This window comes from Stenella coeruleoalba (genome assembly GCF_951394435.1).
Source record: "Stenella coeruleoalba genome assembly, chromosome: 5".
NCBI lineage: Eukaryota > Metazoa > Chordata > Mammalia > Artiodactyla > Delphinidae > Stenella > Stenella coeruleoalba.
Genome location: NC_137150.1, coordinates 96723864 through 96746000, shown reverse-complemented (window position 1 = coordinate 96746000; position 22137 = coordinate 96723864). Strand labels below are relative to the sequence as shown.

The window sequence follows — 22137 nt, the reverse complement described above, 5'->3', positions numbered from 1 at the left end:
GCTCAAGTCTTCTAAAGCATCTGTCCTGAGTGAGAGAGAGCTAGGTGGAAGCCAAATCACCTTTTATGATCCAGCCTGGAAGTCACACAACACATTTCTTTCACACTATTAGTCAAGATAGATACAAAAATCCACATGATTCACGGAAAGAACATAAACCTACCTCTCAGTGGAGAAGTATCATCATTATAGGAAGAGTGAGTGAGATGGAATACATAGTACAGCTATCTTTGGAAAATATATTCTTTGAGGTATTGAGGCTGTGGGTTGAGCCTTTATTCCCTGGTATTGACTAGTCATAGTGTGTGTCATGAGGCTCTTGGGTAAGCTGACTCTCTTCAGTTGAGGGCAATTTCTAGAAAAGGATTCAGCTGTTTTCTCAGTTGCCAACATCCCCCAAGGCTGGAGGAATGAGTGCTTCAGTCCTAAAGAGGAGGATCCAGGTGGCATACGATAACATCCACTGCAGGTAATAGAAACATTCAAGTATCTTTGTGGACATATATTTCCACTTATTTTGCATATCTCTCTAGATGTGGAATTTCTGTCATAGGTAGGTGTATCTTTAGCCTTATGATACTACCAAACATCTTTCCAAAATGGTTGTACCATTTGAAATTCTCAGCAGCAATTTGCTAGAGTTCCAGTTGTTTCACATCCTTAACAACAATTGGCATCGTCTGTTTTTTAATTTTAGCTGTTCTAGTTGGGTGTGAAATGATATTTCATTGTGGTTTTAACTTGCGTTTCTCTGATGACTAATATGCTGATCATTTTCGTGTGCTTAGTGCCCTTCCATATATCTTTTTTTATGGACTGTGTATTCACATCTTTTGTCCATTTTAAAAAGTGGGTTGTTTGTATCTTATTAGTAATGTGCACTCTTTACAATTTACAAATTACAATCCTAATTTAAAGTTATAGAAACACTTCCTTTGTCAGAAAAGTACTGCAAATATTTTCTCCCGGTCTGTGGCTTCCATTTTTATTTTCTTAACGGTGTCTTTTGCTGAGCAGTTTTTAGTTTTAAGTACAATTTATCAATTTTTTTCTTTTATGTTTCGTGCTTTTTGTGTCCTCTTTAAAAAAAATTTTGTCTTTCCCAAAGTTGCAAAGATATTCTCCTGTTTTCTCAGAGAAGCTTTGTAGTTTTAACTATTGCTTTTGGGTCTCTGGTCCATCTCAAATTGAGTTTTGAGTCCATTTGTTGAAACATTTTTCCTTTTCCAACTGAATTGCCTTGTAATCTTTTTAAAGAATCAACTGACTATATATGTTTTATCTATTTCTAAGCTCTTTATTTCATTGGTATATCTGGCTGTCTTTATGATGATCTCATAATGTTTTGATTGCTATGGCTGTATAGTAAGTCATAAAATTAGTAATGTCAGTCACCCAACTCTCTTTTTCTTTTACTTTTAAAAAAATTTTTATTGAAGTATAGTTGATTTACAATGTTGTATTAGTTTCAGGTGTACAGCAAAGTGAATCAGTTATACATATACATATATCCACTCCTTTTTAAGATTCTTTTCCCATATAGGCCATTACAGAGTATTGAGTAGAGTTCCCTGTTTATTTTGGCTTTTCCAGGTCTCTTACATTTCAATAACACTTTAAGATCAGTTTGTCAATTTCTACAAAAAAGTTCTTTTGTTTTTGGATTTTGGCCTTATCAATTTGGGGAAAATATACACCTTAACAACTTTGAGTCTTTCATACATACATGGTATATATTTCCACTTGTTTAGATCTTTTAAAATTTCTTTCACTAATGAGATCTTACACACATTTTGTTAAATTTATTTCCCAAAATTTTATAATTTTTAAGCTAATTTAAATGGAAATTATTTAATAATTTTATTTCCCAATTATTTGATGCTAGCATATGGAAATAAATATAATTCTGTTTATTTTGTATCATGAAACCTTGCTAAATTTACTATTACTTCTAGCAGCTTTTTTTGAGACACCTTAGGATTTTCTATGTATTTGATGATGTCATCTGCAACAGAAGATAGTTTTATTTCTCCCTTTCTTTATGCTTTTTGTTTCTTTTTCTTACCTATAGCACTGGTCAGCATTTTCAGCACAATCTTGAGTAAAAGTGGTTACAGCAGTTATGTTAAACTCTTTTCTGTCAGTCTTAGGGGGGAAAGCATTCAATATTACACTATTAAGTATGATGTTAGTGGTAGGGTCTTCATAGATGATTTTTATCAGTTTGAAGAAGTTCCCTTTTATTCCTTATTTGCTGAGAGTTTAAAAAATATGTTGGATGCTTTTTCCCCTTTATTGAAATGATTTTTGAATTTATGATTATTGAAATGATCATATGGTCTTCCCCCTTTAATTTGGCATATGGTGAATTAAATACTTAATTTTCTATTGTTAAACCAACTTTGCACTCCTGGTATAAATCTCACTTTGTCATGATGGATTGTCAGTTTTATATATTGCTGGATTTGATTTGCTACTATTTCAAAAAGATTTTTGCATCTGTGTAAATGAGGTTTATTGGTCTGTAATTTTCTTTTCTTATAATGTTTTTGTCAGATTTTGGTATGAGGGCTATCCTGGCATTATAAAATCATTTGGGAAGTTTCTCCCTTTCTCTATTTTCTAAAAGAGTTTATACAAGATTGGTATTATTTATTCCCTAATTCATCAGTAAAACTGTCTGTGCTGGTAGTTTGTTGCTTTCAGTATTTTCTCCTTATTTTTGAGTTTTAGCAGTTCAACCATGATGTGTCTAAGTGTGGCTTTCCCTGCATTTATTTTGCTTGAGCTTTACTGCGCTTCTTGTACCAAGTTTGAGAATTTTTGACCATTATTCCTTCAGATATTTTATCTGCCCTATTCCTTCTCTTCTCCCTTTCTGGGACTCCATTTGCTTATAGGTTAGACTCTTTGATATTGTCCCACATGTCCCAGAACCTCTGTTTATTTTTTTAAGTCTTTTTTTTCCTTCAGATTTTAGGGGAATTTACACCCAGACTTTGAGTCTCCCTTCTATATGGCTCCCTCCTTTCCGGGATATCTCCCTTCAATTTCCAGTTGTGTGGTAGCCCCAGACTGTCTCCTTTCATACCTCGACCCATTAAGACTGTGGCTTTAGGCTGGTGTTTCAGCCACTCCTGCTATACAGACTGGGTAGTGCTCTTAGTGGAGAGACTGTATAAGCTTGGAATGGCCTTCAGTTTCTCTCTGCTTTTTATTGCTGTCCAATGTCCTCAAGTAGTTAGTTTTAAATTTTTGTCCAGTGTTTAAAATTGTCATCTGGGGGAGGGTTAATATGGTACAATCTACTCCATCATTATTGGAACTGGAACTCTGCTTCCTGTATTCATAAGGTTAGTTAATTTGTTCACCATCCACCCTGTCTTTCAATTTAGAGTCCCCAGTGTCCCCAGTGTCCCCAACTCAAAATAACCAGTCACTAGATCCAAACAATCGAGTCTCAGGTATGCTCCTGAGTTGATTGACACCTGACTTCCTTAGAGCCACTGTTTTAGATCAGGTTCTCATTTAGCTAGCAGGTCTTCTTTGCCTCCCAGCCTCAGTCACTTCCCGTATTGCTTGAGATATCTTCCTAAAAAATATTCCTTACTATGTTACTTCCTTGTTTTAAGACCCCTCTAGGCTGCTGCAGGGTTAAATCTTTTCAGCTTGTTCTATAAAGCTGCTCACAATGCAGCTTATGTCCTGCTGTTGATCCACGTAGAACCAACGCTCCTGATATGTTAAGCTTTTCTCTGTTCTTGGACACATCAGAACTTTCCATGTTTTTGAATTTTTGCTGTTTGTATCCTGCCTACATTTTATCTGACTTCTTTATTTTTTTTAATTTTATTTTTATTTATTTTTTTCACACACATACACTGTATTTTATTTTTATAAGAGATAAATAAACTGACACCAAGCATTGTAAATGTATGACCACAACAAAAGCAACAATGATTGCAATTACCAAACATGAAACACACTCATACTATGTCATAATATTGACATTCAGTCCAGTAATCCTCCACTGTAACAGCTTCTTTACTTTGCAGTGAAAATTGATTTGTATATTTTTTGCCTCTGAGTCCTTGTGGGATTTTTTTTTTATTCAAACAGAAAGTCACAAAAATTATAATCATCCTCATTATCTGACTTCTTTAGATTTAGTCTTAAAATCTGATGCTAACACCACCTCTTCTGAAAAGTCTTCTCTGGATGGGTTACCTCTGTCCTCAACATCTCTCTTCTATATTCTTATAGCACTTATAGATCTGCATATTGACATGGTTCATCTATATCTATCTATCTAGTCTATATACATCATCTATATAATCTGTTTCCTTCAGTAGATTCTAATCTCCTTGGTCAAGGTGTCGTATCTTTCAAATATGGTTTTTTCATATCCATAACATCTAGTAAGCATTGTATACCCTGTGTAGATTCTCAGTGTATATATTTTTTGATGATCTTACAAAGAATATTTTTCAGCAGTGATATTCAAAATAATGGTTTTTCATATAGAAATTAAAGGCCACAGACCCCAAAAGAGAAACTAATCAGCCAGTTCATATACTATTCTGTTATTTATTGTTTCTTTAGGAACATTTACCCCACATCTAGCACTCCTATAGAGTTCTGCAAGAATGGTGGAACCTGGGAAAATGGCAGATGCATTTGTCCAGAAGAGTGGAAAGGACGGAGATGTACAATCAGTAAGTTACTTGGGATAATACTAGGGTGTGAGATTTAGGTGACTCTTGTGTTTATAAGGACAGCAGCAAAGCTTCTTGAAGCTTCTGTTAATGACTGTAGTAACAATGGGCATAATGATGATGGATTTAAGATGTGTTTATTAGCTCAATAGTAAAAGCTGAGTTTTCCTGTGCTATTTACCCGTATGTTCAGTACACCTCATTTCTTTCCCAACTGTTAAGTTTCTCTGTAAAACTCAGTTGCTTTTCTTTCTGACTGCAGTGTCTACTATAGAGCAATGGGTAATATGGTTTTCTCAGCTCCTTTCAATTGGTGATACGCCATATTACTCCATTTCAAATATCATAATTCTAACATACTTAACTTTTCTGAAATCAAGAGGCATCTTCTCATCCAAGTATATACTTAGATGAAGTGTTTGTTTTTTCTTCCTTTCTCTTGGAGAGATGTTATTAAATTAGTGGCTTGACTTCGGTCAATGGTATCTCAGAATCAAAGTTCAAAGCCACTTCTTGATCTGCAGTGTGCTTCCCAACACTCTACACACTTCATGCTGCCTGCTTAAGATTCAGAGCCCTAGAAGCTCACTCCTATAATTACCTACCCTCCAACCAGCCAATGTATCCCACATACTCCATGACTTTAGCTTCTTGTTTAACCCACACCCTCATGATGCCCTTTGCCACTGTAGGCTCTATATCTTTGATTTTCAAGATTTCAACTAATCTGATACACTATCCTTTCTGATGTGTTAGTGATCACATCCCACCTCGACTGAGTTATATATTGTGCACATTTTAACTGGAACCTGTAATCGAACATACTAGTTATTGTAATGGTAGTAACTTAACTAGATAAGAAAGTATGTAGTTCCTGGCTGGTCAGTGAGTCCTATAAGCCTTCTATTACCCTTCGAATTACACCAGAGAGGTTTTGAACTTTGACTTTTATCTGGTTTGAAATTTGAGAAAGAAAAGTGAAAATTTATAATGAAAATTTTTTGATTAATGATGAATTTATGATGAAGAATATTTTTTCTTTCCCTTATAGTTAATTTCTGTGAAAACAGTACCTATGAGAATTTTACTTTTCACAGAATTCCAGTGGGAAGATATGGCTCTTCCTTGCAAACATGTGACAAGAACACTCTGAATGGTTTGTGCTTTTCCAAGCATCTCCTCTGTTTAGGCATATGAATTGCTATGCTGGGTCATACCTATCATCTCTCCAACTAGTGTTAGGTCCCTAGAAGAGGCATCAAGGAAGTTTTTGTGGAAGAGTTTGGCTCCATTTCGTGATGCCAATGTTCAAAGTTTTGGGTGTTACATCACATAATTCCAGTTTTCCTAAAAACTGAAATATAGATTGGTAGTAAATTCCTTTTAATTCTTCAATAGATTTATTCTTGCAGCCTCCTCCATCTCCTGGAGTTTGATCAGGTTAAGATCTGCTGTTACATAATTTATCTAAATTTTAAAGACTGGGTAGACTGTAGATTTACACCGTATCTATTTTGAGACTTCATATTTCTAGGTAGAATTGCAGTTAAGTCTCTTCACAGTTAGGAGTCCTTCACCTCTTTGATCATTTTAGTTTTCCATCTTGGAACATTTTCTAGCTTCATCACACCTTTCCTGAAGCGTGACAACCTTGCTTGCACAGAGGCTTTCCAAGAATAAAGGAGCAAATGATATTTTCTATTTCTAATATGCTCCCTGATGATATCTAGGATTTTGACGACATATACGATTTTAATGCCAGATTGGGTAATATCTTCTAAGAGTAGCCCTTTAAATTCATAGACCCCTTTCCTGACAGCTTAGAGCCCATTATCCCATATGATTTTCCCTAAACGTTTTAACAGTCCTTGGTTTGCATTGATTTTCATCTGACCAATCCTCCTGCCTCTCACACCTTTCTGCAGGTTATCATCCACTTCCTGCAGAACCGGATATCTCAGTAACTAATTCTAGATGTTTATGCAAGTGTTTGATAGTGAATAATGAACCTGGGAAAATTTTTCACATTTTATTTAGATATTTATTTCTATGTGTGTCAAGGGCTCTTTGAAACACTAAATAAATTGTATGCACTGCTCCTTCCTATGTCCTTCTTTGCCTTATTTATTCTAAGAAATTATTTAGACCAGCGTTCCATTTGCCGAATCTAAATTGCCTCTGCCCACATATATCATGCTTACTCAAGTATTCATGATTCTACTCTTTACATAGTTCTTTCCAGCTTCTTGATTAAAAGCTCAGAGGTAAAAGAAGAGCTTCAACTGTATTGGTACTTACTTCCTGTGGTATGTCCATAGATACTTACCATCATAATTTATTTTTTATAGTATTTGTTTTTTAAATTTTATTTATTTATTTATTTTTGGCTGCCTTGGATCTTCCTTGCTGTGTGCAGGCTTTCTTTAGTTGCGGTGAACGGGGGCTACTCTTTGTTGCACTGCACGTGCTTCTCATTGCGGTGGCTTCTCTTGTTGCAGAGCACAGGCTCTAGGTGCATGGGCTTCAGTAGTTGTGGCACACGGGCTCAGTAGTTGTGGCTCGCAGGCTCTAGAGCGCAGGCTCAGTAGTTGTGGCGCATGGACTTAGTTGCTCTGAGGCATGTGGGATCTTCCTGGACCAGGGCTCGAACCCGTGTCCCCTGCATTGGCAGGCGGATTCTTTTTTTTTTTTTTTTAAAGAAGATATTGGGGGTAGGAATTAATTAATTAATTAATTAATTTTTGCTGTGTTGGGTCTTTGTTTCTGTGCAAGGGTTTTCTCTAGTTGTGGCAAGCGGGGGCCACTCTTCATCATGGTGCGCGGGCCTCTCACTATCGTGGCCTCTTTTGTTGCGGAGCACAGGCTCTAGACGCGCAGGCTCAGTAGTTGTGGCTCACAGGCCTTGTTGCTCCGCAGCATGTGGGATCCTCCCAGACCAGGGCTCGAACCTGTGTCCCCTGCATTAGCAGGCAGATTCTCAACCACTGCGCCACCAGGGAAGCCAGGCAGATTCTTAACCACTGCACCACCAGGGGAGTCCTACCGTCATAATTTTTATATGTTTTTTGTGTCTTAACTATTTCTTTATAATTTACAAAACAGATACGGCTACAAAAAATAACTGTGCTGTTGAATCAGGAAGCGTAAAAATGTCAGTAATATAGCCATCAAGGGACATCACACTTGCTTGAAAGATATTACTTTTTTTGGGACAAGAGAATCACCATCTTTCATTTGGTTATGTATTTTTCTTTTCTGAGTAACTATTATGGTTTTTTGTGGGGGTTTTATTGGTTTTTTTTTTTTTTTTTGCGGTACGCGGGCCTCTCACTGCTGTGGCCTCTCCCGCTGCGGAGCACAGGCTCCTGACACGCAGGCTCAGCGGCCATGGCTCACGGGCCCAGCCGCTCCGTGGCATGTGGGATCTTCCCGGACCGGGGCACGAACCCGTGTCCCCTGCATCGGCAGGTGGACTTTCAACCAGTGTGCCACCACGGAAGCCCTACATACTCTTTTAATTTATAACTTGTTGTTGTCACTTTAATACTTCGTAAACATCTTTTTAATATAAATACTTATGCATCTACATCATAAATTTTAGATAACTGCATGATATGAGTCAGCTATTATTTAAGCAGTTCTCTGCTGCTGGACATTTAGATAGCTTCAAGTCTTTTGGTATTTCATTCTTGTACATAATCTTTGTTCGCATGACCTATTATTTCCTTAGGAGAAATTCCTAGTAGTTCTCAGTTCTCTAATATTATAACCAGTACCTATTTAGTGTTGAGTCCTCAAAGTAGAAAAAGTGCAAATGCCTGAAACAGAACATTGACAAGATTATAATTCTGAGAGATGATGGTAGAGGTGTTATAAACAATTGAACTGGTGTATTTTATGACTTCAGATTTCTCTAGGAGTCTGGGTCCTTCTCACTGGGAGTGTGAACACTCCCATTTTTCTTGAAGTTGGTCCAGAGTCTATGTTCAGTGAACTCCCTTCAGAGCTGGAGGTTCTGTGTTTGCAGTCTTGCTGGAGGCAAAGGAGAGGAGTGGATGTTTTTGGTGAGAAGGCTGAGGAAAGAGCCATTGTGGGATTTGGCTGAGAAAGTCACAGATCATGAAATAGATGAAAACACTGTCCCATTAATAAACAGTTATGAATTTTACTGGCTTAAGGCATGGAGAAAAAAGAAAACAATTATGTGTGATTTTATGTGTAAAGTCCAAATGGCATAGAAGAAGGTGTTTAGAGGATAAATAAAAAATTTCAATATAGGATGCGTTGAAATATGAAATGGTATAACCACACTCAATCCTTCCTTCCTCCCACTCTGAATTTCTAGTCTACTTATTTTTCTAATGATGGGCTATCAGTTTACCCTCTCCCAGGTGATCTTTTGTGTAAACCCTTGTGGACTCAGGTCTTTATTCATGTAAATAAGGCTTTTGCCTCAATCTCGAGCCCTAAGATCGTGTCAGCAAGCTCTTAGCTCTCCTCAGGAGAACACTCTTGGTGAGCTGCCAACAGAGGTAATCTCTCTCTCTCTCTCTCCTCTCTCCCCTGGAAGGAAATTAATTGTTACTTGGGGCAACTCTTCCTTTCCAAACTCCATCCGCTGAACTGAGACCAATGTGGAGGTCTCCTGATAGGCACCAGCCTAAATGGTAAATCTCACTCTGACTTTCCCCTTCTTTCATCTACAGTTTCCTTTCTGTGTCTCTAAGCTACCGAACTCCCCTTCTACACATATGGGGAGAAGTGGACAGGGTGAGAGTGAAACAGAGGAGAGTGACAGGGAGGAAAGAACTCACTCCAGCTTCATTCATCGCACGTTGTCACGGCAGAGTTCTCCAGCATCCTTTCACGCATTCTCTTGTTCTAACCTGGGAGGAGGCAGGGTGTTGAAGTGGGCCCAGCCAGGGCAGAGTCTCTGCTGGTAAAGGCATCTGACTGAATCAGTGAATCTAAGACCTTATTTCTCCATTTTGAACACTTGCTGTAAAGACTGATCCATAACCTTGAAACTTTGCTGTTACGTTCAAGCTCCTAGTTGTCCTTGTTTACCTAACTTTGGGAACATAAAACTGCTAATACTGACTACCTTGTACATTTCCATTGCACATTTCTGTTTGCATTTCTGTTCTAGCCAGCTTTCTTTGCTTACAAGACAGCTGATCAAGTTATCTTAACCAAAAGAGAGCTACTGTAAAGAGGCATATGGAATCTCCTGGGAACCTAGGAACAGGATCATAATACAGCTGGGCCCTGTGGATGCTGGACCAGGGGGATGGCAGGGCTTCCAAGGCAGCTTTGAAGCTCTTAGTAGAGCAGTTTTGGGTCTTCCCTGTGGGAGAATGTAACGGCAGTGGCTGTTGAAATCAGACGGTTCTGGATTCAAATCTTCGCATTGCTTTTTGGTAGCTACATGATTTAGTCCAAATTACTCCATATCTCTCCAAAGAGCCTCAGATTCTTCAGTGTAATATGGGAGTGATTTTGGGACTCGCTTCAGCAGGATTCTTGTAAGGCTCAAATGAGATAATGTATGTAAATCGCTAGCATAATACTGGACTTATCCATATTAAATCTTGGAAAAATAGGTTAGCAGCTGTGTTTATCATTAACATGACTCAGTAAACATGTATGTCTCATCTTTATTTATAGTTTCTGCTCTCTCATAATTTAACCCTTTCATGATGTTGGGGAAGTAAAATTAAAAACAAAATCTTCTCCCAACCCAGAAATCCTCTCCACAAAGGTAGTAGAGAAAGAAAACACTTCAATTATTGCACAGGCATTAAACCAGAATGTGACGAACATCACAGACAAACCCTTAATAGACTGGGAAGAAGAAGGGAATCTGACCTCTTTAGGTAGGCAAGCAGATACAACCTGTTACATACATGTTTTCAGATAAATAATAACTAGTCCTCAGTTAAGAGAACTCCACAGCACTATTTGCCACACACAGTTTATCCTAAGTTAACTGGGTAATTGAGGTGACCTTTTGTGTTAGCTAATTGACTTTATCCAGAGGAAGAACAAACCTTTCATATCTTTATGAAAGGAGGTAGTTTTGCAACTTGGAGCAAGGTGCCCACCCACCGAAGTTAGGCTACTACTCTCCCACAGAAACTGGGAGATAGGGGCACTAGCTAGCTCCCTCGATGTTTCCATTTCAAAGAGATGGTTCCCAGGTCCCTGAGAAAGACATTCCTAGGTCTTTGACAAAATGCCAATCTAGTTTTCAAAAGGATTTATTTACATTTCAAAGAGAAGAGAAAGTGCCTGCAAGTTTTCTAAAGTAAATGCTCAAAGAAAAAGGAGGGGAGGGAAATTTCTTCCCTTATTTTCCACAGGAAGAATTAAACCTCTCATTTTTAATTTGTATTTGCCCTTACAATGATATGCAATTCTCCCTCAGTATCCGTGGGGGATTGATTCCAGGACCATCCCCTCTCTTACCTCCCCGGCTCCCCAGGGAAACCAAAATGCCCGGATGCTCAAGTCCCTTATATAAAATGGTGTAGTTGGCTATCCGTATCTGCGTGGGGTTCCACATTAGCAAATTCAACCAACCACGGAAACGAAACCCGTGGATACGGAGGGCTGACTCTAATGACCTCTCTGGTTCCTTTGAAAGCCAGGCTTTTCTGATATAACTGCTGCACTAAATGGAAGATTCCTAGGGAAAAGAATCAGATTGCTTCTAGTCATTTGTACTAGGTTGATGGCCAGTCTCCTGATTGGGATCTCTGAGACATGCACCCACCTATCATCCAATCAGTTACGACAAGAGGAGGAAAGAATAATATGGAAGGAATAAAGGCCTTACAAGTGGCTGTGGCTAGAGCAGCCCTTTAAAAGCAGCAAACACCCCCATGTACCTGGCCCATTTTTCCCTTTAGCCTTCAAATGCCTGAAGGAGCTCCCCTTAGTATCGCCAGTGTTTCACAGGTACTGACCTTTTAGTGGGTGCTCAACAGACACTGTTGGTTGAATGAATGTATGAACTATGTTCTTAGCAGATTGCAGTTTTGTTAGGTACTCCTCCTGTCGAAAGCAGCTCTGGAGTATGATTGCTATTCATCAAGTGGGAAATGCATAGTGTGAATTGCTGAAAATTACAGAAAATGGTGTTATGAAAGGAAAACTTTTGAAATAGAGAAGTTGACTTGAATGTTTCCATATGAATGACTATCACATTCTTTTTATGAAGTTTTTTAAATTATTTAAAAATTTATTTCTTTTTAAAATCTCACTTGAGGAAGAGAAAAGATGTATTAGTGTCAGGAATAAAGATTTAGAATAAAGAACAATTACATATTAATGAAATTCTTTCATTTCTGGGAAAACTAGATTGAACCAGTTATCTTAAATAGAGACATTTTGTTTTATGAAGTACAGAAAGAGTGGAAATATTTTTTATAGGAAACAGGAAAAGAAACAGTCTTATGACTTACCTTTGGAGAGCACCAAATTAACAGATTCCCCCCACTCCCTCCCACCTTCCATCTAATCTATCTTTTAACTTATCCAAAGTAGAAAAGAACATTGTGAAAACCTGCAAAGTTTAGTTAATAGCCGAGGCAATGAGCTCAGAGATCTGCTCTTCCATAATTCCATATGAACTGTCACCTCAGGAGTCGACACTTATAAGAGATGCTTTGGAACCCAAGGGGTTTGTGTGAGAGGAGAGAGTTGAATAAGTGGAAATTGAGTCTCAGCACTGGAGAAACAAGAATCAAATGCCTGGTCATTGTAGGGTGGTAGCGCCATCCTTTTATGAGAAGAGCAGAATAACAAAGACTGTTTCTACTGGGAAATCTGTCATTCTTGAATTCCAGCTTTCTGGCATCTGTGTCCAAGGCGTCAGTAGGAGGAGTCCACCAGAACTTTAAAAAAAGGTATATGTAACAAAGTAAGACTCTTGTAAAGAAAGTCAGATATTTTTAGGGAATTGTGCCAATATTGTGATCACATGAATTCTGTGCCCATTCCTTTCTACTGGAATGTGGGACACACACAACTGATTTTATGACAAATCTCCACAATATTATGTTGTTACATTTTATTCTATGCAGGCTTATTGAGCAAATTGAAACTTATTCCTTGTCTTTGGCCAACACGTCAGTGGTAGAACCTAATATAGCAATACAGTCTGTTAATTTCTCTTCAGAAGGCACTGTGGGATCTACAGGTGTTCTCTTCACTGTGCTGAAAGGTGAGCTGTTTGTTTTAGGTTCTTGTAATAGCAGAGAGCATTCTGCTACCGATAATGCTCTATTCATGAAAGTGTAGACTTTTATGAAATTCTGCTTTTTTTCCTTCTCATAGGAACTAGGGATTCTCTGGTTTCTGGTTCCACAGTTGTAAATGCAAGTGTGGACAAACTGAATCTGAATGAACAGGCTGAACTTCAGATCTTGCTCAACACCACGAAAAGCAGGTCTTAAATTATGTTACATGAAAAAATGCACTCCAATTCATGGAATTAATAACTTATATCCATTGAATGAGAAATAATGTTTACTGTTTCACACTGAATAATTTGTGTTTGAGTATGTTTGAGTTATGACAAATTATGTTAATGTCAAGTCTACTATTCTAGGCCATAGAGATAATTTATTTTTTTATTTTTTCCTCTCTTTCTTTGCAAAAACCCTATGGAGGGTAGCAGAATTGAAATGCTCAGGCCATGGATGCAAATCTGTTTTCCAACAAAAATCTAGCTAAAGTAGTTCAGTTTTACATTTAAAAATACATTTAAAAAATACTCAGTCGTAAGCTTTGCCTGTGTTTACTAGTAGAATGGCACTCACAGGCTTAAATTCATCCTATAGACCTGACCTTGGGATATTTTATGTAATTGATGCAGTCATCATCTAGCAGTACCAATTTTCAGTTATCTCTACTAGTATGGTGCCCACCATGAGCTCCTTATCATCTTGCATGTGGCCCTTTAGAAATTCTTATGTCTATCTTGAAATGTTTGTACTTTTCTTTTTTTCTTAATTAATTTTTGTTGGAGTATAGTTGCTTTACAATGTTGCATTAGTTTCTGCTGTACAGCAAAATGAATCAGCTATACATATACATATATGCCCTCTTTTTTAGATTTCTTTCCCATTTAGGTCACCACAGTGCATTAAGTAGAGTTCCCTGTGCTATACAGTACATTCTCATTAGTTGTCTATTTTATACATAATACCACTAGCGTATATGTGTCAATCCCAATCTCCCAATTCCTCCCACCCCCACTCTTTCCCCCTTGGTATCCATACATTGTACTTTTCAGAGTCTAAAAAAAAATTGGTTAATTCAACTACAATAAGCAAACCAAACACACACATTTACTTTTATTCTCTCCCCAAATAAAAAAATCCAGTGCCAGAAAGTACATATTTTAGAAAGACTAAGTTCATAATTCTCACTGGTTATATAATTCTAATTGGCTAATTCTTTATTGGTTGTAGAAGTTGCAAATATCTTCTCTCCAGTCTATAGCTATCTTTTACTTGGTTTTTCATGTCTTTTGTCATACTCAAATTTTAATTTATAATGCAGTCCAATGTACCAATCTTTTTTCTGTAATTGGTACTTAAAAAAAATTCATTGCTCTACTAAAGTCATGCTAGTCTCCTATATTTTCTCCTGAATATTTTTAGTGTTTGTGTTTGTATTTAGGTATTCAGTACACCTTGAATTTATGTATTTAAAGGAAAACGTATATCCTTTAATAAATTCATTAGATAATAAAAGAAATTGTTAAAAAATAATCATTCAGCTAAAGAGGCATAAAAATTAAAATAAATGTAAAGAAATCTAGAAGGAAGAAATTAATAAAAATAGAAATTAACAAATGCTAGAGTTGATCAACAAAATAAAAATTTGATTCCATGAAAGACTAATGAAAAATATGCAAGCTTCTGACAAGTTTGATCAAGAAAAGAGAGAATATAAATAAACATCAAGGAGGATTATGTCTAGAGATATGGAGATTCTTTTAAAATTATAAGATAATGGTAAATATAATTTATTCTAGTGAATCTAATTATCTAGATGAAAAGATGATTTTCTAATAAATAACCAGAATACTGTAGAAATGAGGAGATGGGTGAGTAGGGAATTTCATGTTTTAAATCTATATACTTGGATGGATTTGGATTTTACATCAAGCATGTCACTCTTTTATAAAAATAAGATTAAAAAGAAGGCATACTACATTTTTAGGGTTAACTTTGTCACCTAGTATCCAGGAGGAACAATTTGGTGGGCTTAACGTGCCATGAAAACACCTCAGAAGCCAATGTCTTTATTTCCCAGATGAGGACAGAGCAAAGTGGCTGGCTGTGGAGGACATCTGGGGGGCTGTCAGGTCCTTGCCTGCCTATCTCTCAAAGCACAAGACTGATTAGGCTGGTCTCACCACCACCGCTTTAGTTTTCCTTGTATATATAATATACATATATGTGTGTGTGTGTGTATATATATATATATATATATATACACACACACGTATATATATACACACACATGCAAATACACACACACGTTTTTCACTTGTGAAATACAGCAGAGTTCACCCTCTGCTGTTTCCCTGATATGCACAACTTGAGCTCCGGTCTGTTAATACAGTGGTCCCTGCTCAGTCCCTCTGAATGGGAGACAGACCTCACAGAGCAATCCTCTAGGTACAGCTGTCCTGATGTTCACCCTCTGCTGTTTCTTGTTTGATGTCTTGTCAGTGGGGGAAGCAACGTGGTCTTGAGCTACCTTCACATCGTGTTCACTCCGTCTCACTGCATAGAAAGTAAGAATGTTTACTTTATACATGATATACTTCCAATTTTTTTTCCAGGCGGATTAGACAGGAATTATGGTTTTCATTTAGAACATAAGGAATCTTATCTCAGGAAAAAAACTTAATGAGGGTGGACTAGCCAACCACAGATCATATGTTAATTACATACCGCAATTAAATAAAGGCAGCCAGCAAACCACGTTTTCTGTACTTTACCCAAGTATTAAGCAGTCATGCAGTTCAGTGATGGCATGGGACTTTGTTTCTTGCTTACCCTAAGGTTCATTTATTAATTTTAGTGTCCTTTTTTCCCCCTCACAGCTAATGCCAAGGCATGTGGCTTTGTAGTGTATCAAAACAGCAAGCTTTTCCAATCAAAAACTTTTATAGCTAAATCACATTTTAGTCAAAAAATTATCTCAAGCAAAACTGATGAAAATGTGGAAGATCAGAGCACTTCTGTTGAAATGTTTTTTAGTCCAAGGGTGAGTTTTCCTATTAACAGAAATAATTCAGCCCACTCTTGATTGCAAAACCAGGGACAGTTTGGGCAAAAGAAATTCACAGAACAACTCTTTGAAAGATTCTTTGACAGTGTTCACTTCAACTTCCTCCATCCATATTTTTGTAGACTAGCTAAACCCAAAATTAACTACTTTGAATTTTGTATCCCTTTTCCTCTCCTCAATCTGTAATGAAGATGCTATGCTTTGTACATATCTAATTGGTTTCTCATATGCTTATCTTGGCCTATTTGATTTTTTTCTACCCAATTAAGCATTTTGAAAAATCAGTTGCCATTGTCTTATCAATTCACAGTACAATGAAAAAGAATTCCAGCTTCATTCCTATGCCTGTGACTATTGGAATTTTTCCCTGAAGGATTGGGACACACATGGCTGTCACAAAGAAGGAGTCATTGATGGATTCTTGCGCTGCCGCTGCAACCATACTACTAACTTCGCGGTATTGATGGTAAGGGTGTGCACGGTAATCTCCTTCCTGACAAGAATTTCCTTATATATGATTTTGGTATGTACTAACTGGAGATAATTTGGGGGGTTAGTTTACATAGACACTCAACTCAGATTAAACAGAAAAACAGGGAATGGAGTTAGAGGACTAAGAAGGGAAGTGCTGGTAAAGGCAAGTAGAATAGAGTTTTTTGCAATATAGTCTCCGGATAGATGAGTTCAGTACTGTGTATTTAATAATGAGAAGGGAGCCCACGTGCAAAAGAGGAGCTGACGGACTGCACTCAACTAACTCACATATCAGAAGCATGAAGTTGCTACAGCCAGAGATAAGGCTGTATAGCTGTGTGCTGAAGACAGGTTCAGTACATACATAGCTGTGGGTGGGCAGTTTGCATCAGTTACCCACAGCTTTTTCCATTGTAATCATCTAAGTTACTAAGTTTATGCCAGAAGATATAAGAGGAAAAGCTCTTTAATTCAACTTGTCCCATAATACCTCCGTGTGTGCTATTTCATTCCAGTGCTACCCCGTACAAGTAACTGGCAACAGCTCTGGTGTGCAGCTGTTTATACACCTCTGAGATTTCTTGGGCTGACCTTTTTAGGAAGACGGGCTTCTGTTTGTTTCATTTCCAGAAACCTATTATTCTGGTGAAAACAAAAATGTTTGTTTATATACTGGATGGAATGTTTTTATATGCAGTGGAATGGGGAGGGATGTAGAGTGTCTTACCCTTACTAAGGGCCTAGTAACACTATGACTCTTCCAAAGAGAAGCAGATGTTTTAATTTTCTAGTAGCTAAGATGTACCCGTATTTGAGAAGCCAATGGAGATCCAGAACGTACTGGTACAACATAGAATATCAAATTATAGAGCCTTGCTTTTAAAATATTTTTGAGATAACTATCATTTTCTTATTTTAATTACCAAATATTTAAAAATTGATTTTGACTATTTATTTTATAACTTGCATTACAGAGAGATCTGATTTCTCAATCAGAAATGTAAAGATAAAATTTTACCTTTTTTGATATCTTAAGATCATTAGTATTATTGAATAGCTGTGTAAAGCTCAGATTGCTTTGTATGTTAAATGATACAGACTATACTGTCATAGTTATTTTACTCCTTTTTTGAAGTCAGACTTTCAGCTATTCTTACTAATATCTGAGTCTGCCTCAATGCCCACCTACTCATGTTTATAATTAGTTTTGGTTGCAAAATTTTAAAAAAAAAAGCTGATTAGAATTGTATGTAAAGTTTAAGAGTAGATAGGCTCTGAGTGTATAGATGATTTCTAAGATCTGAAGATATACGTATTCTATGATTCTTTGTCATCTACTTAGTATACTGCAGATAGGAAGTAATGTGAAATTTTTGTTTTGTTATTATTATTTTTTTTTGGCGGTACGCGGGCCTCTCACTCTTGTGGCCTCTCCCGTTGTGGAGCACAGGCTCTGGACGTGCAGGCTCAGCGGCCATGGCTTACGGGCCCAGCCGCTCCGCGGCATGTGGGATCTTCCCGGACCGGGGCACGAACCTGTGTCCCCTGCATCGGCAGGTGGACTCTCAACCACTGTGCCACCAGGGAAGCCCTGTTTTATTATTTTTTAAAACAAAGTTTATTTTATTTTTATTTTTTCCCTACTAAAGCAATACATACTCATTGCATACAGAGTGAGTCTGCTTACTCAACAGAAATATACTGACATGGAAAAATGTGTATGATATCTTAAAATAGTTTGAAAATAATTTGATTATGTTAACAAACCCCTGTTTATTTGTGCAAAGAGACATAAATAATATTTGTAAGCACCTATAAAGAGGTCACCTCTGGAGAAGAATAGGATTTCAAGAGGTAGAGTATGATGTGGGGTAGAGGCAGTAAAGAGGAACGTGTGCTTTTTAAAATTATGTTTCTATACTATTTTCATGTTTTATAAATAAGCATTTTCAGCTTTTCTAATTTTAACAATTTGAAAAATTAGAAAGTACAGACAAGCAAAAATAATTATGTATATATATCCTATCCACCCAGTGACCGCCATTATTACCTCTCCAGATTTCTAAGAGTACGTACTCATGTGGAATATATTTTTCTATGACTACATACTAAAAAGCTGGGGTAGATATAGATATACTACATAAAAATTATACCCCATTTTCCAAAGAAAAATGAACAGGATCGTTTGAATATCTTTCCATGTCCATAAAAATATTTCTGCAACTTTATTTTTAGTACATTAGCTTAGATATGCAGATTTTCCCTTGGATTATAGTTACACATAAAAATAATTTAATGGGTAAATAAAGCAACTCTAGCCAATTTAGATCTAACACAAACAACTTTGATTTTAGACATTGAGGAATAGTATATATGTCTTCCCTAACTGAATTAGTTAGGTAACTGTTCTTAAGCCTCTATTTCATGTAAACTGCTTAGAGATAAGGAGTTGATTTATTTCCTTTAAAAATATCACAGCTTGGGGCTTCCCTGGTGGCGCAGTGGTTGAGAGTCCGCCTGCCGATGCAGGGGACACAGGTTCGTGCCCTGGTCCGGGAAGATCCCACATGCCACAGAGCAGCTGGGCCCGTGAGCCATGGCTGCTAAGCCTGCGCATCCGGAGCCTGTGCTAAAAAAAATCACAGCTTTATATAAAAAAAGACATATCTGGCTATTTTGATCAATATATCTGATTGCTTTAATCAGTGTACCTCTTTATGATGTTGACTTTCATAGATAGTTCAGAATGGTTATTTAAAAATAATGAGTCAACTTACTTTCCAGAGTTTCAAAAAGGAATATAAATATCCTGAATCACTAGATGTATTTTCCACATTTGGATGTGCACTGTCCATTGCTGCTCTGGCTCTCACAATTATATTACTGGTCAGCACCAGGTAACCTGAAGGGAAGCAGGCTCTTCTCATGAGAGAAATTGCTATCCTGATATCATTTCCTTTCAGCATATTCCCATTAGAATACAGTCTCTTGGAACTGGAAAGAAAATCAGATTTAGTTCAACATATACATTTTACAAGATACTCAGTCCTGGAGAGACTAAGACATACATACAAATAAATGTATACTTACAAACTGTGGTAAGTGCCTTGAAGGAAAATTACATACCATGTAATTACAAGTTTGTCACATAAAATTAATGTGGTCCCATAGTTCATCAATGCCACACAGTTCCTTAGTGTTGAATAGAAGCATAACTGCCAATCTGCATTGGCAAACAGAAATGTTGCTAATCAGCAAGTTTTTGAGGATAAAAGTAAATTTTAAACTGTATTAAGGTTTCAAATGGTAAAACTTTTAAAAAAAATTTTGAGAGAGGACCTTCAAGATGGTGGAGGAGTAAGAGGTGGAGATCACCTTCCTCCCCCCAAATACGTCAAAAATACATCTCCATGTGGAACAACTCCTACAGAACACCTACTGAATGCTGGCAGAAGACCTCAGACTTCCCAAAGGCAAGAAACTCCCCCATGTATCTGGGTAGGGCAAAGGAAAAAAGAAAAAACAGAGACAAAAGAATAGAGATGGGACCTGCACCTCTGGGAGGGAACTGTGAAGGAGGAAAGGTTTCCACACACTAGGAAGCCCCTTGACTGGCAGAGACAGGGGGTGGGTAGGGGGGAAGCTTTGGAGCCACAGGGGAGAGCGCAGCAACGGGGATGCAGAGGGCAAAGCAGAGAGATTCCCGCACAGAGGATCGGTGCCGACCAGCACTCACCAGCCTGCGAGGCTTGTCTGGGGAAGATGGGGGATGAGAGCTGAGGCTCCAGCTTCGGAAGTCAGATCCCAGGGAGAGGACTGGGGTTGGCTGGTGCACAGCCTGAAGGGGGCTAGTGCTCCACAGCTAGCCGGGAGGGAGTCCAGGAAAAAGTCTGGAACTGCTTAAGAGGGAAGAGACCATTGTTTCCGGGTGCGCGAGGAGAGGGGATTCAGAGCACCACCTAAATGAGCTCCAGAGACAGGTGTGTGCCATAGCTATCAGCGCGGGCACCAGCGACGGGCATGAAGCACCAAGGCTGCTGCTGCAGCCACCAAGAAGCCTGTGTGCAAACACAGATCACTATTCACACCTCCCCTCCCGGGAGCCTGTGCAGCCCGCCACTGCCAGGGTCCCGTGATCCAGGGACAACTTCCCCGGGAGAATACACAGTGTGCCTCAGGCTGTTGCAACATCATGCTGCCCTCTGTCGCTGCAGGCTTGCCCCACATTCTGTACCCCTCCCTCCTCCTGGTCTAAGTGAGCCACAGCCCCCTAATCAGCTGCTACTTTAACTCGGTCCTGTCTCAGCAAAGAACAGACACCCTCAGGTGACCTACATGCACAGGCAGGGCCAAATCCAAAGCTGAACCCCAGGAGCTGTGCAAACAAAGAAGAGAAAGGGAAGTCTCTCCCAGCAGCCTCAGGAACAGTGGATTAAATCTCCACAATCAACTTGATGTACCCTGCATCTGTGGAATACATGAATAGACAACGAATCATCCCAAAATTGAGGCGGTGGACTTTGGGAGTAGCTGTAGACTTGGGGTTTGCTTTCTGCATCTAATTTGTTTCTGGTTTTATGTTTATCTTAGTTTAGTATTTAGAGCTTATTATCTTGGTAGATTTGTTTATTGATTTGGTTGCTCTCTTCCTTTATATATATATATATTTTTTTTTTCCTTTTTCTCTTTTTGTGTGTGTGTATGTGTATGCTTTTTTGTGTGATTTTGTCTGTATAGCTTTGCTTTTATCATTTGTCCTAGGGTTCTGTCCTTCATTTTAAAAAATTATTATTATACTTTTTAGCACTTGTTATTATTGGTGGATTTGTTTATTGGTTTCATTGCCCTCTCTTTCTTTTTTAAATTTTTTATTTTATAACTTTATTTTATTTATTTATATTTTTTCTGTTTATTTCTCCCTTTTCTTTTTTTTTTTAAATTTAGGATGTAAAATTAACCATTTTATTTATTTATTTTTTTAGAAATTTATTTTATTTATTTATTTTTGGCTGCTTTGGTTCTTCATTGCTGTGCACTTCTTTGGCTACTCTTCAGTGTGGTGCGCGGGCTTCTCATTGCAGTGGCTTCTATTGTTGAGGAGCGCGGGCTCTAGGCACATGGGCTCAGTAGCTGTGGTACGCGGGCTCAGTAGTTGTGGCTCATGGACTCAGTAGTTGTGGCTCATGAGCTCAGTAGTTGTAGCTCATGGGCTCAGTAGTTGTGGCTTGCGGGCTCTAGAGCACAGGCTCAGTAGTTGTGGCACATGGGCTTAGTTGCTCTGCGGCATGTGGGATCTTCCAGGGCCAGTACTCGAAGCTGTGTCCCCTGCATTGGCAGGTGGATCTTAACCAGTGCACCACCAGGGAAGCCCCTTATTTCTCCCTTTTCTTCTAAGCCGTGTGGCTGACAGGGTCTTGGTGCTCCAGCCAGGTGTCAGGCCTGAGCATCTGAGGTGGGAGAGCTGAGTTCAGGACATTGGACCACCAGAGACCTCCAGGCCGCTCCTAATATCAAATGGCGAAAGCTCTCCCAGAGATCTCCATCTCAGTGTTAAGACCCAGCTGCACTCAATGACCAGCAAGCTACAGTTCTTGACACCCCATACCAAACAGAAAGACAGGAACACAACCCC

At 38.2% G+C, this 22137-nt stretch overlaps 1 protein-coding gene across 1 annotated transcript in view; it reads left to right on the top strand.

Moving 5' to 3' along the window:
- The window catches only part of ADGRG7 (adhesion G protein-coupled receptor G7), a gene marked incomplete at both ends in the record, with an annotated part of 97322 nt that overhangs the window by 30081 nt on the left and 45104 nt on the right, over nucleotides 1-22137 (top strand). Inside the window, 7 exon segments of the mRNA XM_079921441.1 lie at nucleotides 4603-4715; nucleotides 5767-5871; nucleotides 12751-12942; nucleotides 13056-13160; nucleotides 15844-16007; nucleotides 16342-16497; nucleotides 19290-19402. Of these exon segments, the coding sequence (XP_079777567.1) occupies nucleotides 4603-4715; nucleotides 5767-5871; nucleotides 12751-12942; nucleotides 13056-13160; nucleotides 15844-16007; nucleotides 16342-16497; nucleotides 19290-19402 (948 nt within the window).